This window comes from Macaca mulatta, chromosome 15 (genome assembly GCF_049350105.2).
Source record: "Macaca mulatta isolate MMU2019108-1 chromosome 15, T2T-MMU8v2.0, whole genome shotgun sequence".
Classification (NCBI taxonomy): domain Eukaryota; kingdom Metazoa; phylum Chordata; class Mammalia; order Primates; family Cercopithecidae; genus Macaca; species Macaca mulatta.
This window is the reverse complement of record NC_133420.1, coordinates 56,728,211-56,752,215: the sequence shown is the minus strand read 5'-3', so window position 1 is coordinate 56,752,215 and position 24,005 is coordinate 56,728,211. Positions and strand designations below refer to the sequence as shown.

The 24,005-nt window shown below is 36.9% G+C and overlaps 1 protein-coding gene across 1 annotated transcript in view; it reads right to left on the bottom strand.

The window, feature by feature from the left end:
* Positions 1-24,005, bottom strand: part of GRIN3A (glutamate ionotropic receptor NMDA type subunit 3A) — a 165,876-nt gene that overhangs the window by 55,186 nt on the left and 86,685 nt on the right. The window contains exon 4 of the mRNA XM_015117190.3: positions 2,834-2,979. Coding sequence (XP_014972676.1) covers positions 2,834-2,979 — 146 coding nt within the window. The remainder of the gene's footprint in view (positions 1-2,833; positions 2,980-24,005) is intronic.

Sequence of the window (24,005 nt, the reverse complement as noted above, 5' to 3'; positions counted from 1 at the left end):
AGACACCCAGAAGATTCATCAGTGGGCGGGAAACACATCTTTACATGAATGACTTTGTCTGGGTCATGTATAGACACATAGTAGGTTGGTCATCTTACCTTTTTGGTACCAATGACCATTGCTTTCTTATCCTACTCTTCAAATAAGTGAAACAGCCAATTTAAAATGCACCCCCTTTTCCAAGACGTATTGGATTTAAGTTACAATGAGGCCCACATTTAACTTTAACCAAAATGAAGTACCTCCCAGCTCTACAGTAATGGGAAGCTTCAGAAAGGGTTGGCGATGTGGATTATCTCCTAGGAGGTGATAAGGAATCTTAATGGAATCCTGGCAATAAAATAAAAACTGAGCTGAGAGCTGTTTCTCCAATCAAAGTTCGACTGTCACAGTACCATAATGTACCTTGACAGCTACCTAGCAACAAGTTATCATTTGCCAATATTCCACAAATATTTGTGGTAGCAATATGACAATAAAAAAGATGAGGTTCATTTCAGTTTTTTTAAACCAGTAATTCATAAAGCCTAATGTCTCTGGTATCCTTCCTTAAATAACTACTCTTGATTTTGGACTGCAAAGTGCAGATAGCTATAATAAATTTCAATCACATGAAAAGACAAGAAGTAGTCAGTTCTCAGACTCCCATAGGACCCTTAGTCACCGGTGAGGAAATGGCCAAGTGGGATCCAGGTACAAGTAGCTTCAAGACTGGCTGAATCACTGTTGTGGTTTGCAGGGCCCCCAGTGGTTATTTCTATTATAGAATCATGCCCTGTCTTTTCTTAAGCATTGTTTAAAAATACATATCACACATCACGAGAAAACCAGTCACATATTAACATAATAAAAAGAATAAGCATTTTATTGGGAGTTAATTTTTTTAGAACACTGTTAATGAGAAAGCAGGGCCCTGAGAGAGAAGAATTAAGTAGAAGAGAATTTTGATGGGAGAGGGAAAGGACAGGTTCAATACGTAGAAATCTTCCTTGCACAGGCAATGCTAGGGGTTGCGCCTTGTAGGTCAGTGCTCTGGGATGCCAGGGAGGTAACATGAAGACTGTGGTTGTGGGAAGTGGTGGCTAAGGGCACAGGAAATGATTAGGCTGAAAGTGGAGAGTTAAGGCCCAGAGAGAAGTGGTGAGAGGGCATTAATGGTAAACTCTGCATATATTCCAATTTCACCTCAATCAGTGAATTGCTTGGGGAGCTTGTTAAAATGAAGATTCTGATGCAGTAAGTTTGGGATGAGGCTGGAGTTGCTGCATTTCTAACTAGCTTTCAGATACCAACTGGAGCATAGATGTTGCTGGAACATGGACTATTCCACAAACATCAAGGGCCTACTCTTCCACCATGGTTCCTAGACTAGTCTGAAGTAGTGGTTGGATTCCAGAGACCTGGTCCTAGTCCTGACTCTGCCACTCACTAGTTGTATTACCAAGGAAAATGGACTTGTTTTGGGCCTTCATCTGTGGCTGCTTTCCTGAAGATTGCTTCTCTTCAGACTAGGGTGGCACCAGTGCTGGGCATGTGGGCCTTCTCAGGTAGAGCTCCTGAGATACATAAATTTCTTGAGTGGCGTGGAAGTTCTGGGGACTGCAGCAGTAGCTCATCTCATCCTTTTTCACACTGTCAGCAGAGCCCAGTTTGTCTGCCATTTGCTGGAAACCATTGCTACCCTGACATCTTATTCTTTCTTTCAACTATAAATTTGCCCGAAGAAGAGAATACACGAGAAGATCTGGGAGGCAAAGGGACTCTAAACTTCATGTCAGAGAGAGACTGTAATGTGTTGATGTTCTTGCAAAATTAAAAGTGACATTTCATAATACACGTCATATATAATTTTGCAAATATGAGAGAACGAGGCTTTTTCTCTAAGCTATAGTTAAAAGTCCATAAAACATTTTAAGTGGCCTGTTTCTAAAGTTGTTGAGAAAGACAAAACCCTTATGTTCCATGAAATTATTTATTTATTTCTATTCTTTCTTAAGAAATAATTTGAGGTGGCAGGTCCTACTGTCCATGGGGGAGATTATTGACGCTGACCATGGAGAAATTAGTTTCCTGATGCTGCACAATTCTAGGAATTGGAGGTGTGGATGTCTGTTATTAACTTGATTCCATCAGCAGGAGGGAGAAGACTGCTTACCCTCATGCCTTCCTGTTTTTCAGGAACTATTCTTTCCCTTTTCTCAGGAAGACTAGACAGAGCAGAGCCATCACTGCACCGTCTGCCTTTGTATTCAACTTCATTGAATTACAGGCTCTGATAATCTGCCATGGCAGTGTGATTTCTTGTGATTGCTTCTCATAAATTCTGATGAGAAGAATGCAGGCATGGGAATCATTGTCGTCTATCTTATTTCCTTTCTATAGAAAATCTCTAAGATAAATTCCATTTCCTCATGGCAAGAGGAGGCATTCCCTGGATTTAGAGATATATTCACTGTGAAGGAAAAGGTTGCCTTGGGACACTTTATCCTCTGGCCATATTCCCTGTGTGTTTGACTGTTTCAGCACCATTGTTTTCTCAAGTGATGTAAAGCCAGCATTTACTTCCTCCACCATCTGCTATGCTAATGGCCCCACTGGTTCTTTGAACAAAGCTACTACCAACTTGAGACTATGCAGGTCACAAGTAATCTAGGTCACACAATTAAAACTATTTCACACTGTCTCCTGGGATCTCACACAGTGTAAAGTATTACTAAACACAATGTGGGTATATTTATCTGTCATTTTCAGAAACTAACATATACTATGTCAGTAGCTAAATTACTTCTCTTCAGTGAGAATTTTTCTTTGGATCCAAGAGGTTGACACTCACTTCAGATACTGCACTCCATCAGGGGTGGCTGGAACATTGTACCTTCTCATATATTCATGCATCTCTGGGAAACTTTGTCTCACATAATCTTCAGCACTGCTTTCTCGGACAGTTCCAAAGCGGAATCCTTGGGAGGGATGATGTAACTATGAGGCAGAAAAAGAAATGGCTTAAATAAAAATTATTCTTAGAATTGTTTTTAAACATTTTTTCCATAATTGTTTGAAACTTAATAACAATTCGGAACTTTTTTAACCCCCGCAGGCAGAAACATGTACATAGAAATGTACAGACATGGCTACATGCTTTTTACATAAAAAATTGTTCTATCTTTAGAAGCAAACAGATGGAAACAACAACAAAAAAATACAAAACAATTTTTTTGCATGTTGAGAACATATTAGAATTCTTTAGAAGCTGTGCAAATTGGCATGTAGAATCAGTCTCATTATTGTAAATTGCATATCAGACAAAGTGTATGTTCATAATAAAGATTAAGATACTCCTTGGTTAAAATGACATAAAACCCAAGTTAAAACCTTGCATCCTGAGATGACAATAAACCTGCCCTAATGCTGTAACTTCATCACTTTTGTGTTTAGCCACCTTTATACTATATTACATTTTGTTTATTAAATTTATTTTTGGTGTTATTATAAAATGCTGTCTTTCCTTCAAATAACTGTATTATCCAATGCTGAGTTATGCTGTACATTTGCTCAAATGGAATGGTATTTAAGATAATTTGGAGTGACAGAGGGGAGGGTGGCAGGAGTAGATCTAACAATTTCATAGGTTTCCAGGATGCAAGACCTCACCGTGTGTATTAGTCGGTTCTCATGCTGCTATGAAGGAATATCTGAGACTGGATAATTTAAAAAGAAAAGAGGTTTAATTGACTCACAGTTCTGCATGGCTGGGGAGGCCTCAGGAAACTTAAAATCATGGCAGAAGGCACCTTTTCACAGGGCAGCAGGAGAGAGAATGAGTGCCGAGTGAAGTGAGAAGCTCCTTATAAAATCATCAGATCTCATGAGCACTCACTATCATGAGAACAGGTAACCTAAATCATGAGGGTAACCGCCCCATGATTCAATTGTCTCTAGCTGGTCCCTCCCACAACACGTAGGAATTATGGGAACTACAATTAAAGATGATATTTGGGTGGGGACACAGCCAAACCATGTCACCACGAGAAAAGACTGTGCATTGGGAGTCCTGCAGAGACTTTCTGTTACTAAGGAGAATAAAGATATATCACACGAAAACTTACTATTCAATGAAAGTTGTAGAGAAGCATTAATGTGTAAAGCATGGACTATTTAAAACATAAGAATGAACTGAGATTGGGTCACATTACTGTAGTCAGCAATATTTTAGAGATTATACATCTCCACAATAATTATAGTCAAGTCTTTGCACATTTTTGTTTTGCTTGATATTAACATTTTGCGTAATTAGTTCTGATGTGAATCCCTGGGGACAGAAATCTATGGATGGGCTTCATGGAGTTTATAAACCTCCTGAAGTAGTAGGCCATAGTTTTTGTAAATGTGTTTGTAATTTTCATCTAGGAGGGAGATAATATAGAGTATTTTGTTAAGAATTAGGTTTTTAAGTTGTTTACCCTAAAAATGATTAAGAACTCACCGAATATGGTGACAAATAACATATATTTGAAGATGAATTAGTTTTGACACACAGTAAACATCTAACAATATGGTAATAGTTAAATAAATTATATGGCATATTCTTTTTTTGATTTTGTTTTGAGGCAGAGTCTCGCTCTGTTGCCCAGGCTGGAGTGCAGTGGCGTGATCTCAGCTCACTGCAAGCTCTGCCTCCCAGGCTCATGCCATTCTCCTGATATGGCATATTCTTATAGAGTGTAATGCAACATATAAATCACGTTTGTAAAGTATGTTTCATAAAATAAGGTGAATGCTCATATGACAAGTGGAAAAAAACTTTCATATGGTATGATAAAAATATGTATACATTTATTTAAATGCTATGATTTCCCATATATATTATACACACACACACACACACACACACACACATGCACATACACACACAACTTGGAAGAAAACCCATTGGTGTTGAATTTACAGATGTATTTTTTTATTTACAGATTATCTGCAGAAACACTTGTCATGTTTGTAGGTAGAAAAATATTTTAAAATCAGCAAAATCATTCATTTATTCAACATTTATTGAAGGTCTACCGTGTACAGCTCTCAAAGTTACTAGGGTGACAAAGATAAATACCTGCAACCACTGCCATATAGGAACTCTTAAAACCTGGTTGTTCATTGTATTTCTTTGGCATTCCACTGTTAAGTAAGTAATATAGCTTACTCTGCGTTTAATGTAACTGTTCCATGCAGTGAACAAATTCTAATGTTTTATGTCAGCATAACCTTAATGCCACATCAACAATAATAAGAATATTTAACATTTATTAAACTCTTATTATGTGCCAAACATGATACTTAGAGCTTTACATGCATTATCGTGCTGAATCCTCATAATAGCTTCATGAAGAGGGCACTGTTATTACTTCCTCTTAGGGATGAGTAAACTGAAGCTCAGTAACATCACGCAGTTGTAAGTAGCAGGGACTGGCTCAGAATCCATGTCTATCTCATTTCAAAGCATATGCTATTACCTACTACATCATCTTGCATTCTAGCTCATGACAACAACTGAAGTGATGATGTTTATTAGGAGGAGCTCACCAGGCTTTAAAAAATATTATCCTTATGCCTTGAACCCCCTGGGCTGTTCTCATAGTAGCAAATTGCAGTCATATGGCTTGAGCAAGGCACATTTATCAGCACTGTCTGCCCAACATCTATTCATTTTTCAAGACCTAGGTCAAAATTTTCTATGTGAAGTCTTTTGTCTTGTGTAGCTTCACCCTCCTACCCAGAAAAACAACAATAACAAAACTACTTATTTATCTGTGCTGACATAGTAGCTTGTACATATAAAATATGTAGGCAAAGACCTAGGTCAAAATTTTCTATGGGAAGCCTCTGGTCTAGCCTAGCTTCTACCTCCTACCGAAAACAACAACAATAGAAAAACGTAAGTACTTATTTATCTGCATTGATACAGTAGCTTGCACATATAAAATATGTAGGCAAATATTTATTTAAGCAATCTTTGACCTTTCCGTGCATTATCTCCTTTGATCCTACCAAGAAATGTGAGGTATCATCTATTTACATAAAGAAACTGAAGATTAGAAAGTGTGTCATTTGTCCAAGGTCACAGAGCTAGTAACTGTACCTGGGATTTGAATTCAGCCTGATCAAAGACATTCAGCTTTAGACAACCCTAGAACACTGCTTCTGATACTGTATCATACTGACTGCCTCCATCTGGTCATTACAAAATTTGCTACTTGTATGCCAGGCAGTAAGCTAAGGGCTTTTAATATTTTCACAATAATCTTATATGATAGATGTTATTTTCTTATTTTGCAGATTAAAACACTGAGGCTTGGATAGTTAAAGTAACACCAACTTCTCTCAACTAGGAATTAATAAGCTTCAGCCCATCCTATTTTCTGTAACTTGCAGACTAAGTTTCATTTGTTTGTGTAGTACGGTTACCTATCACGACCCTTGGCACCTTGCAGGTAATCTACATCTGTTTGTCAAGTTAATTCATTTTATCGAGTCTATTTTTCTATCCTGCTTTATCCATTTAACTTATATGCATTCTTCTGCTCTCAGTTCAGTAATTACTTCCCTAACTTATTGTGTAGGCCAGATTCTTTTTTCGTAAGCCCAGTACATATGCCTATCTTTTGTAGAATCTATCACAGTTACAGTTTTAAATTTAATTATGTAATCATGTGATTAGTGTCTAGACTCTCAGTTTCTTCACTAACTGGAAGCTCCATGTAAACAAGAATAATGTTAATTTTAATTTATCCTTGTATTTCTAATGCCTTTCATTGTGTAGTTGCTCAAGAAAATACTTGATGAGTAATTAGTTGATAACTATTATTTGAACTTAGAGGAAGGTGACAGCTTTGTCATCTCACTTAGCACAAACTATGCTAACAGTATAGCTTGCAACTCAAGCTTTCTAAATAAACCCTCTCTTTAAGGTAAAAGGGCTGTAGAATCATTAATTAAAATACCTTTCTCTCATATAGGAACAGAATTCCTTCCAGAAGTACATTCTTCACATTATGTTGTGATAATACTTTTATGGCCTATGACTTGTTTTTAGGGAAATCCTGCTTTTCTGGGTCTCATTTTCTTTTCTGAATGCACCAGCACATTATTCCTTTCCAAAGCATGGCAGGAATCAGGGAACCAGCAGACCCAGTCTCAGAATTCTGGTGGAGGACTGTCTCTTTGCGTTTTTCCTTTGCATGACTTTCTGTTGTATTTGTTCATCAGCTCCCATATCTGCCTTATTGGCTCTGTGAAGGCAAAGGTTCTGAGGTTCTGAGAATGGAAAGCTCCTGTAAGGGTTAGCAAATAACCAGACTGCAGGAGAGAAGGCATCTTATTAGCCTGACACTCTAACATGGAGATGTCTTGTAAACACTGCCACTGCTCTTATTCGAGTCACTGTCATTTCTGTCATCCACATATTCCCTTTCTTCCTTTCTAATCCACTCAGAGAAACTGTAGAATTCAGATCTGATCACGTCCCTCACTTGCTTAATACCCATCAATGGTTCCCCATGGCCCTTGGGATGAAGTCCAAACTCCTCATATGGCCTCCAGGTTTCAGCATGTTTGGCTCCTGCCTTCCTTTTCCTAGCCTTGTCATTCTACTCTCCTCCTGGCCTTCCAAGCTTTGGCCAGTTCTCTTATTTCCAAAACAAACATTTTGCTTGATCAGAGCTCTTGCACATAGTCTTCAGTCTGCCTGGGACACTTTTTCCTCATCCCTGCTTCTTTGTCTAGCTAACTCTTAAACATCACTTCCTGAGGAAAGCCTTCACTGACCCCTAGACCTGTAACACCCTCCCATTATACCTACAGTTTCACATAGCACTGACAACACTTGGAATTATTTTTGTAATTTGCCTTCCCTGCTAGATTGTAAGTTTCCATGAGGATGGTGCCCATAGTGATCTCATTCATGTGGTTGTAAGTCTTCAACAAATGTTAACTGCTATTATTATTATCATTGTTATGCAACAAACACATAGTGTATACTTGATAAACATTGGCATAATACATGAATTATCATCATTATTAAGAGAATTAATGAAATTAGGTTAGATACATTAAAAATTTGATGCTTTTTGTCACACCTCCTGCTGTCTTTTTTCTCCTTAAAATTAATTTTTTCCTTTGTTACTTTAATTCTTTCAAAAAGATATATTCTTCTTTCTGTGTGTGAGATTATATTGAAAAATAACCATGGGCTACTCAGCAGTCACAGAATAATAGAATCAGAAAAGGGATCTAAGAAGCTATTGATGCAACCCAGTGGGGCAGGATAGTCTACCCTGTGTGTAATTCAGACAGCCAGAGATGTCAGAAAGCCTGCATCAAGGAAAAAGGATAAAAGTGTACAAAGAGCTTAAGCATTTGAGCTGCATTACAACCATTACCAAGAAGTCCCAGTGAGAGAAGCATTTCTTTAAAGTTTCAGCTAAATACCTCACCAGCTCTTCCGATTCTGTTTATATTTGCATCAACCTCTTTAGGCCTCGGGGAAATATCTAAGGTTAAACTGTCTATTTGTATGTGAATTGTTCAGTATTAATGGAATACTGAACTCTACGCAGAGTACCTACATGGAGAATAATCAAACAGACATTCCCCAGAAAGCAGAGAAATGGCTCAAAACAAAATGAGGCAAACTCGGGAAATAATCAAGTTGCTATGTCTAAGGTAGATGTAATGCTGCAGATTAAAAAATAATCCCAATGCTGAGTATACTCACTTAAGGTCTACATCTGTACCCATCTGAGATTAATACTTAATTCATCAGTGAAATGTAGTCACTGGACCTGGTATTACGTTCTTTGGAGTTGGGTGGAAAGGACTATTCCTAACCTGCCTAATGGAATAGGATATAGTATGTATTGAATTCACAGCTCCCTTCCACGGCATTCCTTTATCCATTTATAACCTGTGGATGCTATAGTATCAAGTGGTCTCAGGGATGGAAGGGGCTTTGTAAGTTTAATCATCCACTAATGTCCGAGTCATCAGTGGACAATTAGCAGGGCTCCATACCCCCAGGCCATGGACAGGTAATGGTCCATGGTCTGTTAGGAACCAGGCAACATAGCCATGGGCAAGCGAGCATCATGGCCTGAGCTCTGCCTCCTGTCAGGTCAGCAGCGGCATGAGATTCTCACAGGAACATGAACCCTATTGTGACCTGCAAATGTGAGAGATTTAGGCTGCACTTCCTTAAGAGAATCTAATGATAAATGTAATATACTTGGATTATCCCAAAACCATCACCCCCACCCCCCACCTATCCATGAAAAAATTGTCCACAAAACTGGTCCCTGGTGCCAAAAAGGTTGGAGACTGCTGCTTTATAGCAAGGTTAAATGTACTGCCTGAGGTTTCTTCAAAATGTAGATTCCGATTCAGTAGGTCTAGGTGGGAGCTCGAGATTCTGCAACAACAAGCTGCTAATTGATGCAAATGTCATGGTTTATGGACCAGGCTTTGAGTAGCAAGATTTTACTTATAATATTCCCATGAAGTGCCTGTTACACCTCTGCTTGATTGTCTCCAGTGACAAGAAAATTACTCCACTTGAGGGATATCTTCTGTAAATAAGGGTGACTTTTGTCTCCACACAACCAATTGATTCTATCTTGAATGTATAATAATAAAATAACAGCTAATATGTTATAATATTTATTATATGCTAATAAATTTATATCTAATGAGATTACTACTTTTATTATTTATTGTTACATATGAGGAGCTGTGATTCAGGGAGATTAAACAGCTTGTCTAACATGATCAGAAAGTGATAAAGTTGGATTGAAAACCAACTCCAACTTGAAGTTCTTAACATACCCTTATCTAGCCCTACATTCTGCGTTTATAGACTTGTATTATTGTACAAGTCTTGTGAAAATCCAACTAATACATACCTATTTGTGCTGCAACTTCAAAATCATTTTGGTTATTATAGTTGTGATCATATAATTTATAGTGAAAACTAGGACAGTTCTCTAAAAGGGGACACAATTGATGATTACATAAGGACAAAAGACACACCAGGACTGTTCTGGAAAACAAGTATGTATGTTTACCCTAGTTATTACTCATGCTCTGAATATTAGAATACAGAAAAATAATGCTGAAAAGAATGTTGCTGAGGTCCACCCTGTATTTTTTCTAATGTGAATTAGTAAGTACATCTTATGCTGCAGTTACTTTTTGTGTTAATCCTATTTTCTTGCACAGAAGCTGCTTCCTCCATTTAAATTTAAACAGTTTGCTGCCTCTCCCTTCTTCATTCTGAAGCCCTCTATGTTAGGTCAGCTAATCTCTAGTCAACAACATTCTTCGACATCATGTTTGATTTATATGAGCCTTAGCCCAGGTTCTTCTGACAACTTGAGTCATTGCATCAAGTCTCTTGTAGGGACTAGGGGTCAGCAAATTATGGTCTATGGGCCAAATCTAGCCTGCTACCAGTTTTTGTCAATCAAATTTTATGGGAACACATCCATGCCCATTCGTTTATGTATTGTCTATGGCTGTTTTTGCACTACAACAGTAGAGGTGAGTAAGTTCAAAAGAAGCCATATGGCCCACCTGGCCCAAACAGGAAATGTTTGCTGTCCCCTGATAAAGACATTTTGAATCTAACTAGCTTCTTGACTCCCATACTTCAATTTTTTCTCTCTATTCTAAAATCCTAATGGTTACTTAGAAAGAGTCATCTTTGCAGGTAAATAAACTGAGGTAGGTTTAATAAATCTCAGCAGGCTTCCTGGCGCTATCCAGATTTAGGCTGTAGTGTGATGACACCTTATTTCTAGCTGCACTGGAGTATCAGTCTCCTTACTGGAGGTCTTGACTACTGCAGCTCTCTGCTTCCTTTTAGGACTAGTAACAGGAAGGCTCTGGTCACAAAATTTCAAACTGAAGCAACAGTATGACATTTGGACTGATTTTAGATTCTATCCCAGGGACAGATGATTTCAGAGCAGACCCCATAAGGCTGAGGTTATAAAAATTGGCCACTGGCCCACCTACTCACTTTATTTATTTATCTTTGAGATGGAGTCTCACTCTGTCGCCCAGGCTGGAGTGCACTATCTTGGCTCAGTGCAACCTCCATCTCTTGGATTCAAGTGATTATCATGCCCCAGCCTCCCAAGTAGCTGTGATTACAGGCATGCATCACCATGCCCAGCTATTTTTTGTGTGCATGTTTTTAGAAGAGAAGATATTTCACCATGTTGGCCAAGCTGGTCTCAAACTCCTGACCTCAAATGATCTGCCTGCTTCATCCTCCCTAAGTGTTGGGGTTACAGGCGTGAGCCACCGCACTCACTTTTGTTCATTCCAACTTCTTCTTTGCCACTTTCCTCCATTCCACATCCTTTTCATCCAGACTTTGTGTATCTGCCATATCATTAAAGTGGAGATATTTATTATCTCCATATTATGTCTTCAATTATTTTAATAATGATAATAGCTAACCTTTATTGGGTGCCTCCCTCATTCCAGGCACTGTGCCAGGATCTTAAATTCATTGCTTTGTTGAATGCTCGTGGCATCCTTTTGTGGTACATACAGTTGTTTTCCATGTTTTAAAGATGGAGGAACAGAAGCTTGGAGCAAGTAAGCAACTTGCTCAAGGCACACAACCGGAATGTGGCAGATCAAGGACATGAATCCAGAAACCTGAGAACTTGCACTATTAATCTCTAGTTTACTTATCTCTAATATATATTATTATCTCGAATGTATTATTTTAAATTTTCTCTAATATATAACTGCCTCCAGGAAAGGTTTCTCTTCTTTGAGAAGCTGTAGATAAGATAGGCATTACTCAAACCTAATGATAATTTAATCCAAAAAACTAGTGCCAGTTTATAGAAATATGACAAATAGCCCATAACCTTTGGGTTTACAAACAATATGCATATCACAGTTAGAGCAACAGCAGGAACAACAGCATCATTTGAACAGTGCTGTTTACAAAATGCATCCATGCATATTATTTCATTCACAAGTCACAAACAGTCTGATGGCTTCTGTATCCTATTCATTCGTAAAAGGTAAAAAGCAAGCTAAATCTATCAGCCAAATTTTCTAAAACAAGACATTCCTGTGTGCCCTGTGGGGTTCAAACATTTGTATTCAACTTCTAGCAATCTTAGTGGTGGCTGTAGGAGGACTGAGACCTGCTCCTTCTTCCCTCATACACATTTCTGCTTCTGCACTGGACATCTTAACATTTCTTTTTTCCACTCGGTTTACAGGTGGGAGCTAGGGAATAAACTAGAAGAGAGATGTCTAAGTTGGGAGGCTGTAAAAATATGGAGCATGGGCTAGAAAAAACAATGAATAACTAGAGGAGACGTTAGAGATTTTTAGTCCATTCTTTTATTTTTATAGATAGCAATACAGGTAGTTTCCATCTATTAAGTATTTCCCATTTATTAAGTACTTCCCATATTTCAAGCATTTTGCTAACACCTTAACATGAATTATATGATTTAAACCTCTAACAACAATACTAAATAAGCAATATTTGTTACAATCTCCAACTTTCACATGAGAAACTAGGGCTTGAATTTAACTAATGTGTCGCAGATAACTCAGGAAATAGGCATAAAGGAGAGTTCTGAACTTAATCTAATTCCAGAGCCTTTGTATCTAAACGTTATACTTCCTGATCTAGGCAAGAAGGTGATTTAGGCCCATAATAAGAAGTGTGAAGAAGGGACTTGCTCCAGGTCACAAAAAGTAATGTAAGAGTGGGACTGAAAAATCCTAACTCAGGGCCAAATAACATCGGTCCCCTTCCCACATGAATATGGCTAATAAAAATAACTGTTTCTTGTTTCTCTCTGGTATCCTATGTTCAACTTTCCTCATCTACTATTTATGAAAGTATAAGTTTCTAGTCTTTATTTTCTTTTCTAAGGAATGATTTTCTGAATTATATTTGCTCAGCAACATCCATGAAAGAGAACTGCAGTACTCATTTCCTGAGCCTCTGGATGTACCTCGGTATTTTTCTGTCTCATTTATTGTAATAAAAGAGTAGAGCCTATTGTCCTGGTCTCCAAGTGAAGTATCTGTCTACTTTTAGATACCACGGAGACCAAGCCAATGAATTATAGAATTTCAACAAAGGAATCATTACTATTCTGCTGCAAATGTTCTATCTCTTTGTTTCTTGTCTTTCCCTTTCTTTCATGCAAGTCATTTTGTTTTGCTTCTTCTATGACCCTGGCCTCCATGTCTTCTCACTTTATTCATCTGGAGCAGTCTGTCCTTTTTAGTTCAGAGTCTCTTCCAATTGTCTTATTGAAAATCCCCTTCAAATCCTATTTTATGTTGAGTAATCTTGTGGAGTTAAGTCCATTTCTCCCTTATGTGTAAGACAAATTATTTCACCACTGGTGCTGCCAACACTATTGGTGTTTCCACACAAAGCATGGGATAATAATAACCATAATGGTGATGATGTTTATGATTTAGTTCATCGTGTGCCAGGCCTTGTTGAATGGTTTATATGTATGAACTTTTAAAATCCTTAGAATAGCTAACCAACTTCTATAAGTTTATGGAAACAGTAAATGACAAAACTGGGCAGAGCTGGCTTTATCGTATATGATCTGGATTACTACAGTACACAGTAAACAAGTTTTTGGCATTACTAGCTATCTCCTTAACTGCTCGGCATTAGACTCACTCAGTTCCCTTATCTGAAAAATGGCTAATTGAAAGAGTTTAGCCATTGTACATGTAGCCAACAACCCACTGTAGGAGTTGAACTAGCCCATAACAATCTTTCATAGTAGTAGCTATCATTGATTGTGCTGGTTTATGTGCTTGGCCCTCCACATTCATCATTGCATTTCGCCTCCCTATGCCCTACGAGATAGGCTCTGTTAATAACTCCAGTTCATGCATGAATGAAATGAAGCTTAGAGACATGAGATAACTTTCTCCAGGCTCTTCAGCCTATGTTGTTGGAATCAGTTGTTATGCATACTTATAAGCTGATTCTAGAATCCAACTACCAAGTATGATACTGTCTTACATGGGACTTTTAAAGGTAATTATGATCACAATATAATTACCTTAGACCCATTATTCACTTTAAGATGTGATTTCACTGTAATTGTCAGGACTGGGACTAAACTAGGTCAGCTGAGGCCAGAACTGAAGCTATAGAGCTTCTTACAGAAAAAAAGGAGGATTCCTTTAAGCCCATGGTGTCAGAATAACCCTGGCTTTTTGTTTATATAATTGACTTGCTACACAGCCAAACTTCAAGGTGAAAAATGACCTGTGGACTGTGGAACTCAAACTTCTCTCTTGAGTCATTGCCCATCACCAGCAGTGTACTGTACCCCACAGATGGAGCAGGCAGTAAGGTCCTTGCTGAACCTAGAGTCAGCAATTCTGGGCTGATGAAATGCAAATGAATAAAAACAGCTATAAATTTACCTCCAGTCTAGTGATGTAAGCCTTTTGGCACAGCTACTCAAATCCTCATGACATAAGAACTTTTAAAATGCCAGTTTTTACTTAATTAGATAACTCAGAAGGATTAAATATTAAAGCATGTCCAATTTGGCCTTCATTCAAGATGAGCTGGGAACAAAAATATCAGTAGAAGGTTTAGCCTAAAGGTAAGCAATTATACAGCACAGACTCCAGGAAACCAGCTTCACAGACTCCTAAAAGCAAATCATCAGACAAACAGAAAGATAAACTACTGAATAAAAATAAAAATAAAAAATAAAAATCATTTCCTCTTGCTTTATTTTTCTCATAGGCTAGCTCTTTGGGGTGACTTGGCTGTATCTCATAATTTTGTTTGTCATGGCTAAATAGTCGATTTGTCTTTGTTCTGGAATTCTGAGAGAATCAGTGAGTGAGCCATTATTATGGAGGAACCCTCAAAGATTCAGGCATCTATTCTGAATAACTACATTTAGGAATAGTGGATGCCTCTCTTCTCCCCTGCCTCCTTCAGGGCAGCATGCCTGTAGCTTTCTACCTGGCATTTCCAGTTGAGACCATCTCCCAATTTATGACTAATGTAGTGTTTACTTATCTTTCTTTTCTGTTCAGCACATTTTCTTCTGCTACATGAATCACAAGAGCAGCACAACTGAAGTAGCATTTTGCTTTGTGAGCCAAGCATCTGAAGGCAACTGAGTAAAAAAGACACTTTCTTTCTTCTTTCTTTGCAAATTTGAGAAAATTTTCATGCATCAGTAACAAAAAACACATGCAATGATTTGTAAAGTTTGGAATTGAGATAAATGAGGATTAGTGAGATTAAGCAATTTGGCCAAGATTCAACAGTAAAGTGGAGCTATGGCATACATACATTTGACATATTGCACTTGTATCCTGCCTCTGGAACTTAACCGGAATGTTAGTTCTGTTTCCACTACCTTGTGTAATCCTCACAGCAAACAGACAGATATGGTTTGGCCTTGTCCCCACACAAATCTCGAGTTGTAACTCCCACAATTCCCATGTGTTGTGGGAGGGACCCAGTAGGAGGTAATTGAATCATGGGGCAGGTTTTTCTCATGCTGTTCTTGTGATAGTGAATGAGTCTCATGAGATCTGATGGTTTTATAAAGAGGAGTTCCCCTGCACAGCCTCTCTCTCTCTGCCTGCTGCCATCCACGTAAGACATGACTTACTCCTCCTTGCCTTCCACCATGACTGTGAGGCCTTCCCAGCCATGTTGAACTGTAAGTCCATTAAACCTCTTTTTCTTTCCAGTCTCTGGTGTGTCTTTATCAGCCGTATGAAAACAGGCTAATACACAGACTAAACATGAAATGTGGAGATTACAATTCATGGGGAGAAATAGGCTAAGTGAAAACTGAAAGAGCAGACCAGCTTTATGAACTGTCTCTCTGGTGACTAGATAGTATCAGTAAATTCTTACTAAGTGTTGGATGCATGAATATGCCAAAAGCATAGAAAAAGAAAAAAAATAAAAAGTTGACTTAGAACCTAAAACTTCATGATGTTAATTAGCTTACGCAATTGCACTTAAATGTATTTCATTGGTTTAAAAAAGTAACTGTGGGTGGTAGCTATTTGATTGTTTGATAATCATCATATGTTACACCAGTATTCGTTTAAAAAGTAACTAAAAATTGATGATTTTGTAACTGCAACAGAACCCAAATAACCAAAACAATCTTGAGAAAAAAGAGCAAAGCTAGAGACATCATAATACTTGATTTCAAAATATATTATAAAGCTATAGTAATCAAAATGGTATGGTATTGGCATAAAAACAAACACATCGACCAATGGAACAGAACAGAGAACCCCAAAATAAATCCATGCATATATGGCTAACTAATCTTCAATGAAGGTCCCAGGAACACACAATAGTGAAAGGATAGTCTCTTCAATAAATGATATTAGAGAAACTGAATATCCACATGCAAATGAATAATATTGGTCCCTTGCAGTATACATTAAAACCAACTCAAAGTAGATTAGAGAGTTAAATGCAAGACCTGAAAACATAAAAATCTTACCAGAAAACACAGAGGAAAAGATTCTTTTCACAACACAAAAGACATTGGTGTTGGTAATGACTTTATGAATATGACTCTAAAAACACAGGCAAAAAAAGTAAAATTAAACAAATGGGATTCCATCAAACTAAAGAGTTTCTGCCTAGCAAAGTAAATAATCAACAAAATGAAAGGGCAACCTATGAAATGAGATAAAGTATTTGCAAGCCATATACCCAAGCCATATCCCCAGCCCCTAGGCCAGCTGGTCCATGGCCTGTTAAGAACTGGCCACACAGCAAGAGGTGAGTGGTGGGTGAGCAAATGGAGCTTCATCTGTATTTACAGCCACTCCCCATCACTCACATTACAGCCTAAGCTCTGCCTCCTGCCAGCAGCAGCATTAGGTTCTCATAGGAGCATAAACCCTATTGTGAACTCTGCATGTGAGGAATCCAGGTGGCATGCACTAGATTCTTATGAGAATCTAATGATTCTGTTATGAGAATCTAATGCCTGATGATCTGTCACTGTCTTTTATCACCCCCACATGGGACCATCTAGTTGCTGGAAAATAAGCTCAGGGCTCCCACTGATTCTACATTATGATGAGTTGTGTATCATAATGTAGAAATTATTTCATTATATATTACAATGTAATAATATAGAAATAAAGTGCACAATAAATGTAACGCACTTGAATCATCCCCAAACCATCCTTCCCCACCGTCTGTGGAAAAATTGCCTTTCATGAAACTGGTCCCTGGTGCCAAAAGGTTGGGGACCACTGATATATGTGATATGGGGCTAATATCGAAAATATATAAGAAACTTATTCAGCTCAATAGAAAACAAACAGATAAAAGCAAATAATACAATTAAAATGTGCTAAGGATCTTGAATAGATATTTTTCTGAAGAAGATATACGAATAGCCACAAAGTATATGAAGAAGTGCTCAAGATCACTAATCATCAGGGAAACGCAAGTCAAAACCACAATGGCTTATCACCTTATACCTATTAAAATGACTCTTATCAAAAAGTTAAATAATAACAAGTGTTTGTGAGGATATGGAGAAAAGGTAACCCTTGTACACTGACAGTGGTATTGTAAAATGATACAGCCATTATGGGTAACAGCATGGAGTTTCCTCAAAAAACTAAAAATAGAACTGCTATATGATCCATCACTTCCACTCCTGGGTATATATTCAAAGGAACTGAAATCAGTACTTGAAAAAAAATATCTCCACTTTCATGTTTATTGCAGCACTATTCACAATAGCCAAATCATGTAAGCAACCTAAATCTCTCTCTCTCTCTGTGTGTGTCTCTCTCTCTTTCTCTCTCTCTCGCTCTCTCTCACACACACGCACATACACACACACAAATATTCAGCTTTAACATGGAAGTAAATAATGCTGTTTATGACAACATGGGTGAACTTAGAGGACATTATGTTAAATGAAATAAGCCAGACACATGAAGACAAATACTGTGTAATTCCACTTCTATGTGGAATAAAAAAAAAATTCAAACTTGTAGAAGCAGAGTAGAATGGTGGTTGCCAGGGACTGGGTGTGGAGAGGATGGCGAGATATTGGTCAAAGAGTACAAGCTTTCAGTTATAAGATGAATGAGTTCTGGGAATTTAATGTACACTATGGTGACTGTAGTTAATAATAGTATATGGTATATGTAAAATTTGGTTAGACAGTAGATTTAAATATTCTTACTATACCAAAACAAAAGTAGCTATATAAGGTTATAAATATGCAAATTGTTAAAAATCACTTCACAATGTACACATATATAAAACATGTTAGCCAACTTAAACGTATATAATTTTCATTTTTTAAATGGATAAAAATGGATTTCAACTCTTCCTTTTTCTTTTTTTCTTTTCTTCATTTTCTGATAATTTTCAGATAAACCGGCTCATTTCCAGGTGGACTATTTCTTCTCAGAATTACAGAATGTTAGACCTAAGGTGATGTTACAACTTAATTAAAAATCCTTCGTTTACAGATGAAGAAACCAGAATTGACCAATGTTAGGACTTGTTTAAGATCAAAGACTTGATTATTGAAAATGTGGGACCAAACTTAGTTCCTGGCCCTTTGGCATTACATTAGTCACTCAAACAAAAACAGTGTGAATACCTAGATATGTATGTGGTAAAGGTAAAATGGAATAAAAACAACCCAGAACATTTGTATCAATGTTTGAACTGTTCTAATGGGAAATTATGGAAGAACTTACCTAGTCCTACTTCATAAAAATTCTTCAAAATCATACTCATTTATTTAATCTGACAAGTAATACATGACTCCATTCTCACTGTAAAACTCAAACAGAAGTTTTATAGCATAAAAAAACATATTATCTCTTTTTTCCTCTCTAATTCTATTGCCTTCCTCAGAAGTAGCCATTGTTGATTTTTTAGTGATCATCATGAGTATTTTTGAGTTCATCTCACTTTCTCTATGCCCCCATTTTCTGGGGCAGAGCTTGTTATTTAGATGTCCCGTTCCCTCTATTTTTTATTAATACACAATAATTGCACATATCTATGGGTTACATGTGATATTTTGAGACATGCATACAATGTGTAATGATCAATTCAGGATGATTAGGATATTAATAATCTCAAATGTTTATCATTTTTTGTGTTATGAGCATCCCTAATTTTTTCTTCTAGCTGTTTTGAAATATAATATATTGTTAGCTACAGTCACCCTACTGTGTTACCAAACACTATAACTTATTTCTTCTGTGTTTCTGTACCTATTAAGCAACCTCTTCTCATCACCCCTCCCCCCATCCTTCCTAACCTCTGGTAACCACCATTCTACTCTCTGTCTCCGTGAGATCGATTTTTTTAACTCCCATGTTGGAGTAAGAACATGTGATATTTGTCTTTCTGTGCTTGGCTTATTTTACTTAAACTAGTGACCTCCATTTCCATCAATTTTGCTGCGAATGACAAGTTTTTTTTTAATGGCTCTATAGTGTTCCATTGCGTATACCACATTTTCTTTATCCATTCATTTGTTGATAGACCCTTAGGTTAGTCACATATCTTTGCTGCTGTGAACAGCACTACAACAAACATGCAGATGCAGATACATTTCTTTGATATACTGATTTCCTTTCTTTTGGATATACACCCAGCAGTGGGATTGCTGGATCTTATGGTATGATTGCTGGACCAGCAGCGAGATTGCTAGATCTACTTCTAGTTTTCTGAGAGGCCCCAATAATGTTTTTCATAGTGGCTGTACTAATTTATATTCCTACCAAGAGTGTACTAGAATTCCAATTTCTCTGCATACTTGATGGCATATATATATTATATATATATTATATATAACGTGTATTATATATATTATATATTTTTTATAAAAGCCATTTAACTGGGTGAAACGATACCTCATTGTGGTTTCAATTTGCATTTCCCTTATGATTAGTGATGCTGAGCATTTTTTCATATACCTGCTGGTCATTTCTATGTCTTCTTTTGAAAAATGTATATTCAGATCATTTGCCCATTTAAAAATTAGATTATTTGCTTTTTTTTTGGCTACAGAATTATTTTAGATCCTTTTATAACTTGGTTATTAATCCCCTGTTGAATGAATAGTTTGCAGATATTTTCTCTTATTTTGTCTCTTTGCTATATTGGATTATTTTTATTTTTTTGTAGTACAGAAGCCTTTTAGCTTGATGTATTCCTGTTTGTTTATTTTTCCTCATGTTGCTTGTGCTTTTGAGCTCTTACCCAAAAAATCTGCCAAGACCAACGTCCTGAAGCATTTCCCAATATTTTCTTCTAGTAGTTTCATAGTTTCAGGTCTTATATGTAAGTCTTTAAACCATTTTAACTTTTGTATAACGTGAGAGATGGGGGTCTAGTTTTATTCTTCTCCATATGGAGATCCAGTTTTCCTAGCACCAATTATTGACGAGACTGTCTCTTCAATATGCATTGAAACAATATACATTGTTTACCCAAGGTTTATGTGTCCATTTCTATGTCAGTATTGTGCTTCCACTTACTATAGCTTTGTAGTATATTTTGAAGTCAGGCAGTGTGCTGATGCCAGTATTATTCTTTTTGCTTAAGATTGCTTTAGCTATTTGGAGTCTTTTGGGGTTACATTACAATTTTAGAATTGTTTTCTCTATTTCTTTGAAGAATATCATTTGTATTTCCATAGGGATTGTATTGAATCTGTAGATCACTTTGGGTAGTATGAACATTTTAACAATGTTAATTATTCCAATCCATGAACATGGGATATCTTTCCATTTTTTTCTGTCCTCTTCAATGTCTTTAATCAGTGTTTTATAGTTTTCATTCTAGAGATCTTTCTTTGGTTAAATTTATTTATTTTATTCTTTTGGTAGCTATTGCACATGGGATTGCTTTATCAATTTCCTTTTTAGATTGTTTACTGTTGGTACATAGAAATGCTATTAATTTTTGTATCCTGCAACTTTACCGAATTAATTTATTAGATCTAACAGTTTTTTTTTTGTAGAGTCTTTAGGGCTTTCTAAATATAAAAAAATCTGTGAACAAGGATAATTTGACTTTTTCCTTTCCAATTTGGATGCTTTTTATTTCTTTCTCTTGCCTAATTGCTCTTACTAGGACTTCTGGTACTATGTTGAATAAAAGTGGTAAAAGTGTGCATCCCTATCTTGTTCCAGATCTTATAGTAAGGGGTTTCAGGTTTTCCCCATTCAGTGTGATATTAGCTGCGAGTCTGTCATATATGGCTTTTGTTGTTTTAAGGCATGTTCATGCTATAGCCAGGTTGTTGAGAGCTTTTTCATAAAGGGATGCTGAAATTTATGAATGCTTTTTCAGTATCTCTTGAAATGATCGTATGTTTTTTGTTCTTGATCCTGTTAATGTGATGTATCATATTTATTGAGTTGTGTGTGTTGAACCATCCTTCTGTCCATGAGATTAATCCTACTTGATCATGGTGAATGATATTCTTCAGGAGTTGTTGAATTTGGTTTGCTAGCACTTTGTTGAGGATTTTTGTAACTAGATTCATCAGTGAAATATTGGCCTGTAATTTTCGCTTTTTTGTTGTGTCCTTGTTTGGTTTTGGTACTAGCATGCTGTTGATCTTGTAGAATGAGTTTGGAATTCTTTCCTCCTCTTTAATTTTTTCAAAATAGTTGGAGTAGAATTGGTATCAGTTCTTTAAAAGTTTGGTTGAATTCTGCAGGGAAATTGTCAGCTCCTGGGCTTTTCTTTGATGGGAGACTTTTTGTTACTGCTTCAGTCTTGTTACTCATTGTTAGTCTGTTCAGGTTTTCTATTTCTTCATCATTTGATCTTGGTAGGTTGTATACATCCAAGAATTTCTTCTAGGTTTTCCAATTTGCTGGAGTATAGTTGTTCATAATGGCCTCTGTTGATCCTTTGTAGTTCTGCGGTATCAGTTATAATGTCTCCTTTTTTGTTTTTGATTTTATTTATTTGCATCTTCTTTCTTTTTTCTTAGTCTAGTTAAAGGTTTGTCAATTTTGTTTACCTTTTCAAAAATCCAACTACTCATTTTGTTGATCTTTTGTATTTTAGTCTCAATTTTATTTATTTCTGCTCTGATATTTATAATTTTTCTCTTCTATTAATTTTGGGTTTTGTTTATTCTTGCTTTTCTAGTTCGTTGAGGTGCATTATTTGGAAGTCTCGCTTTTTTTGTGTATTTATTGCCACAAATTTTCCTCTTAGAACTGCTTTTGCTGTATCCCATAGGTTTTGATGTGTTGTGTCTCCATTTTTGTTAGTCTCAAGGAATTTTTAAGTTTCCTTTTTAGTTTCTTTATTGACTCATTCATAGTTCAGGAACATGTTGTTCAATTTCCATATTCTGTACAGTTTCCAACATTCCTTCTGCTATTGATTTCTAGTTTTATTCCATAATGGTAAGAAAAGATACGTGATATGATTTTGATTTCTAAAAATTTGTTGACTTGTTTTGTGACCTTACATGTGGTCTGTATTGGAGAATGTTCCATGTGCTATCAAGGAAAATGTGTATTCTTCAGCTGCTGGATGGAATGTTCTGTAAATATTTATCAGGTTCATTTGGTCTAGAGTGTAATTTAACTCCAATTTTTCCTTGTTAATATTCTGTTGTATGATCTGTTCATTGGTGAAAGTGGAATCCTGAAGTCTCTACTATTAAAGTATTGCCATTAATCTCTCCCTTTAGTTCTATTAATATTTGTTTTATATATTTAGTTGCTCCAGTGTTGGGTACATATATATATTGACAATTGTTATATCCTCTTGCTGAATTGACACGTTTATCATTATGTAATGATCTTTTTTGTCACTGCTGGAGCTTTGTTAGTTTCTTTTAGTGATGTAATATTTCCCCAAGTTTCACAATCTTTGAATCTTTACTTCGATGCCTGTACATTTGAGGAGGCAGACATCTCTTCCAGTTTTTGTGGTGTTGTTTGGTGGTGTTAGAACTTTACTTCTAATGTCAGACTTAAACACTGGACTGTTGTTTCTTCCCACGATGGGAAGAACTTACAGTGAACACCGGAACTAAAACATTGCATTGAACTGAAATCACTGCCCTGTCATTGTTTTCCCATCAGAGGAAGACTTATAATGGACACCAGAACTTAAATAGTACTCTTGAACTAAATTGATGCCTTTCTATTGTTCTTAATTCTGAGGAAGAATTTATCAAGAGCACCAGAGCTCAAAAGCTGCCATAAAACTATATTGCTGCCCTGCCATTGTTTTATAGTCTGGTGAAGACTAAAATGAGCACTGGAACTTAATCCTTGCCTTATAGTTGTTTCCAGGCCAGGAGAGTTCTCCATGTGAGCACATGGAATTTGTGGAAAATCTGGCTAGGGATTCAGGCCTCTCTGCCTGTTGTTTCCCCTGCAGCACTGTAGCATCAGCCAGTCTTGTCAACATGGTGTCTTTCCTGATTAGAGTGACGAGTAGCCTCCAAGATCTGTTCATCAGTTGCTGCAAACAGCGCCCTGCTTTTTGAATCCAACTCACTCCGGGTGGTTCAGTCATATTAGCACTCCCAGTAGTTCCCAGAGTGGGCTTTTCATGAAGATTCCAGACCGGTGGGGAGAATGAACCTCTACCTCCAATTCTCTCCTGTCATATCGGCAACTGTGGATCTAGGGAAATTCTCTGAGTGGTGTTTTGCTGGCTTGAGGGAAGAGTGGTGCAGTCTGAAATAACTGTTTCTCTTACTGGTTGCAGCTTGTCTCAATTCTGTGGACCTAGGGGATTTCTGTGCTTCTCTTCTGAGTTCTGGTATATTCAGGGAGGTATTCTTGTTTTTGAATAGTTTCTAGCTGTATTTTTATTGGGAGAGTTTTGCTGGGGAACTTTCTATTCTGCCATTTTGCTGATGTCACTGATGCATACCAGGGCTTAACCT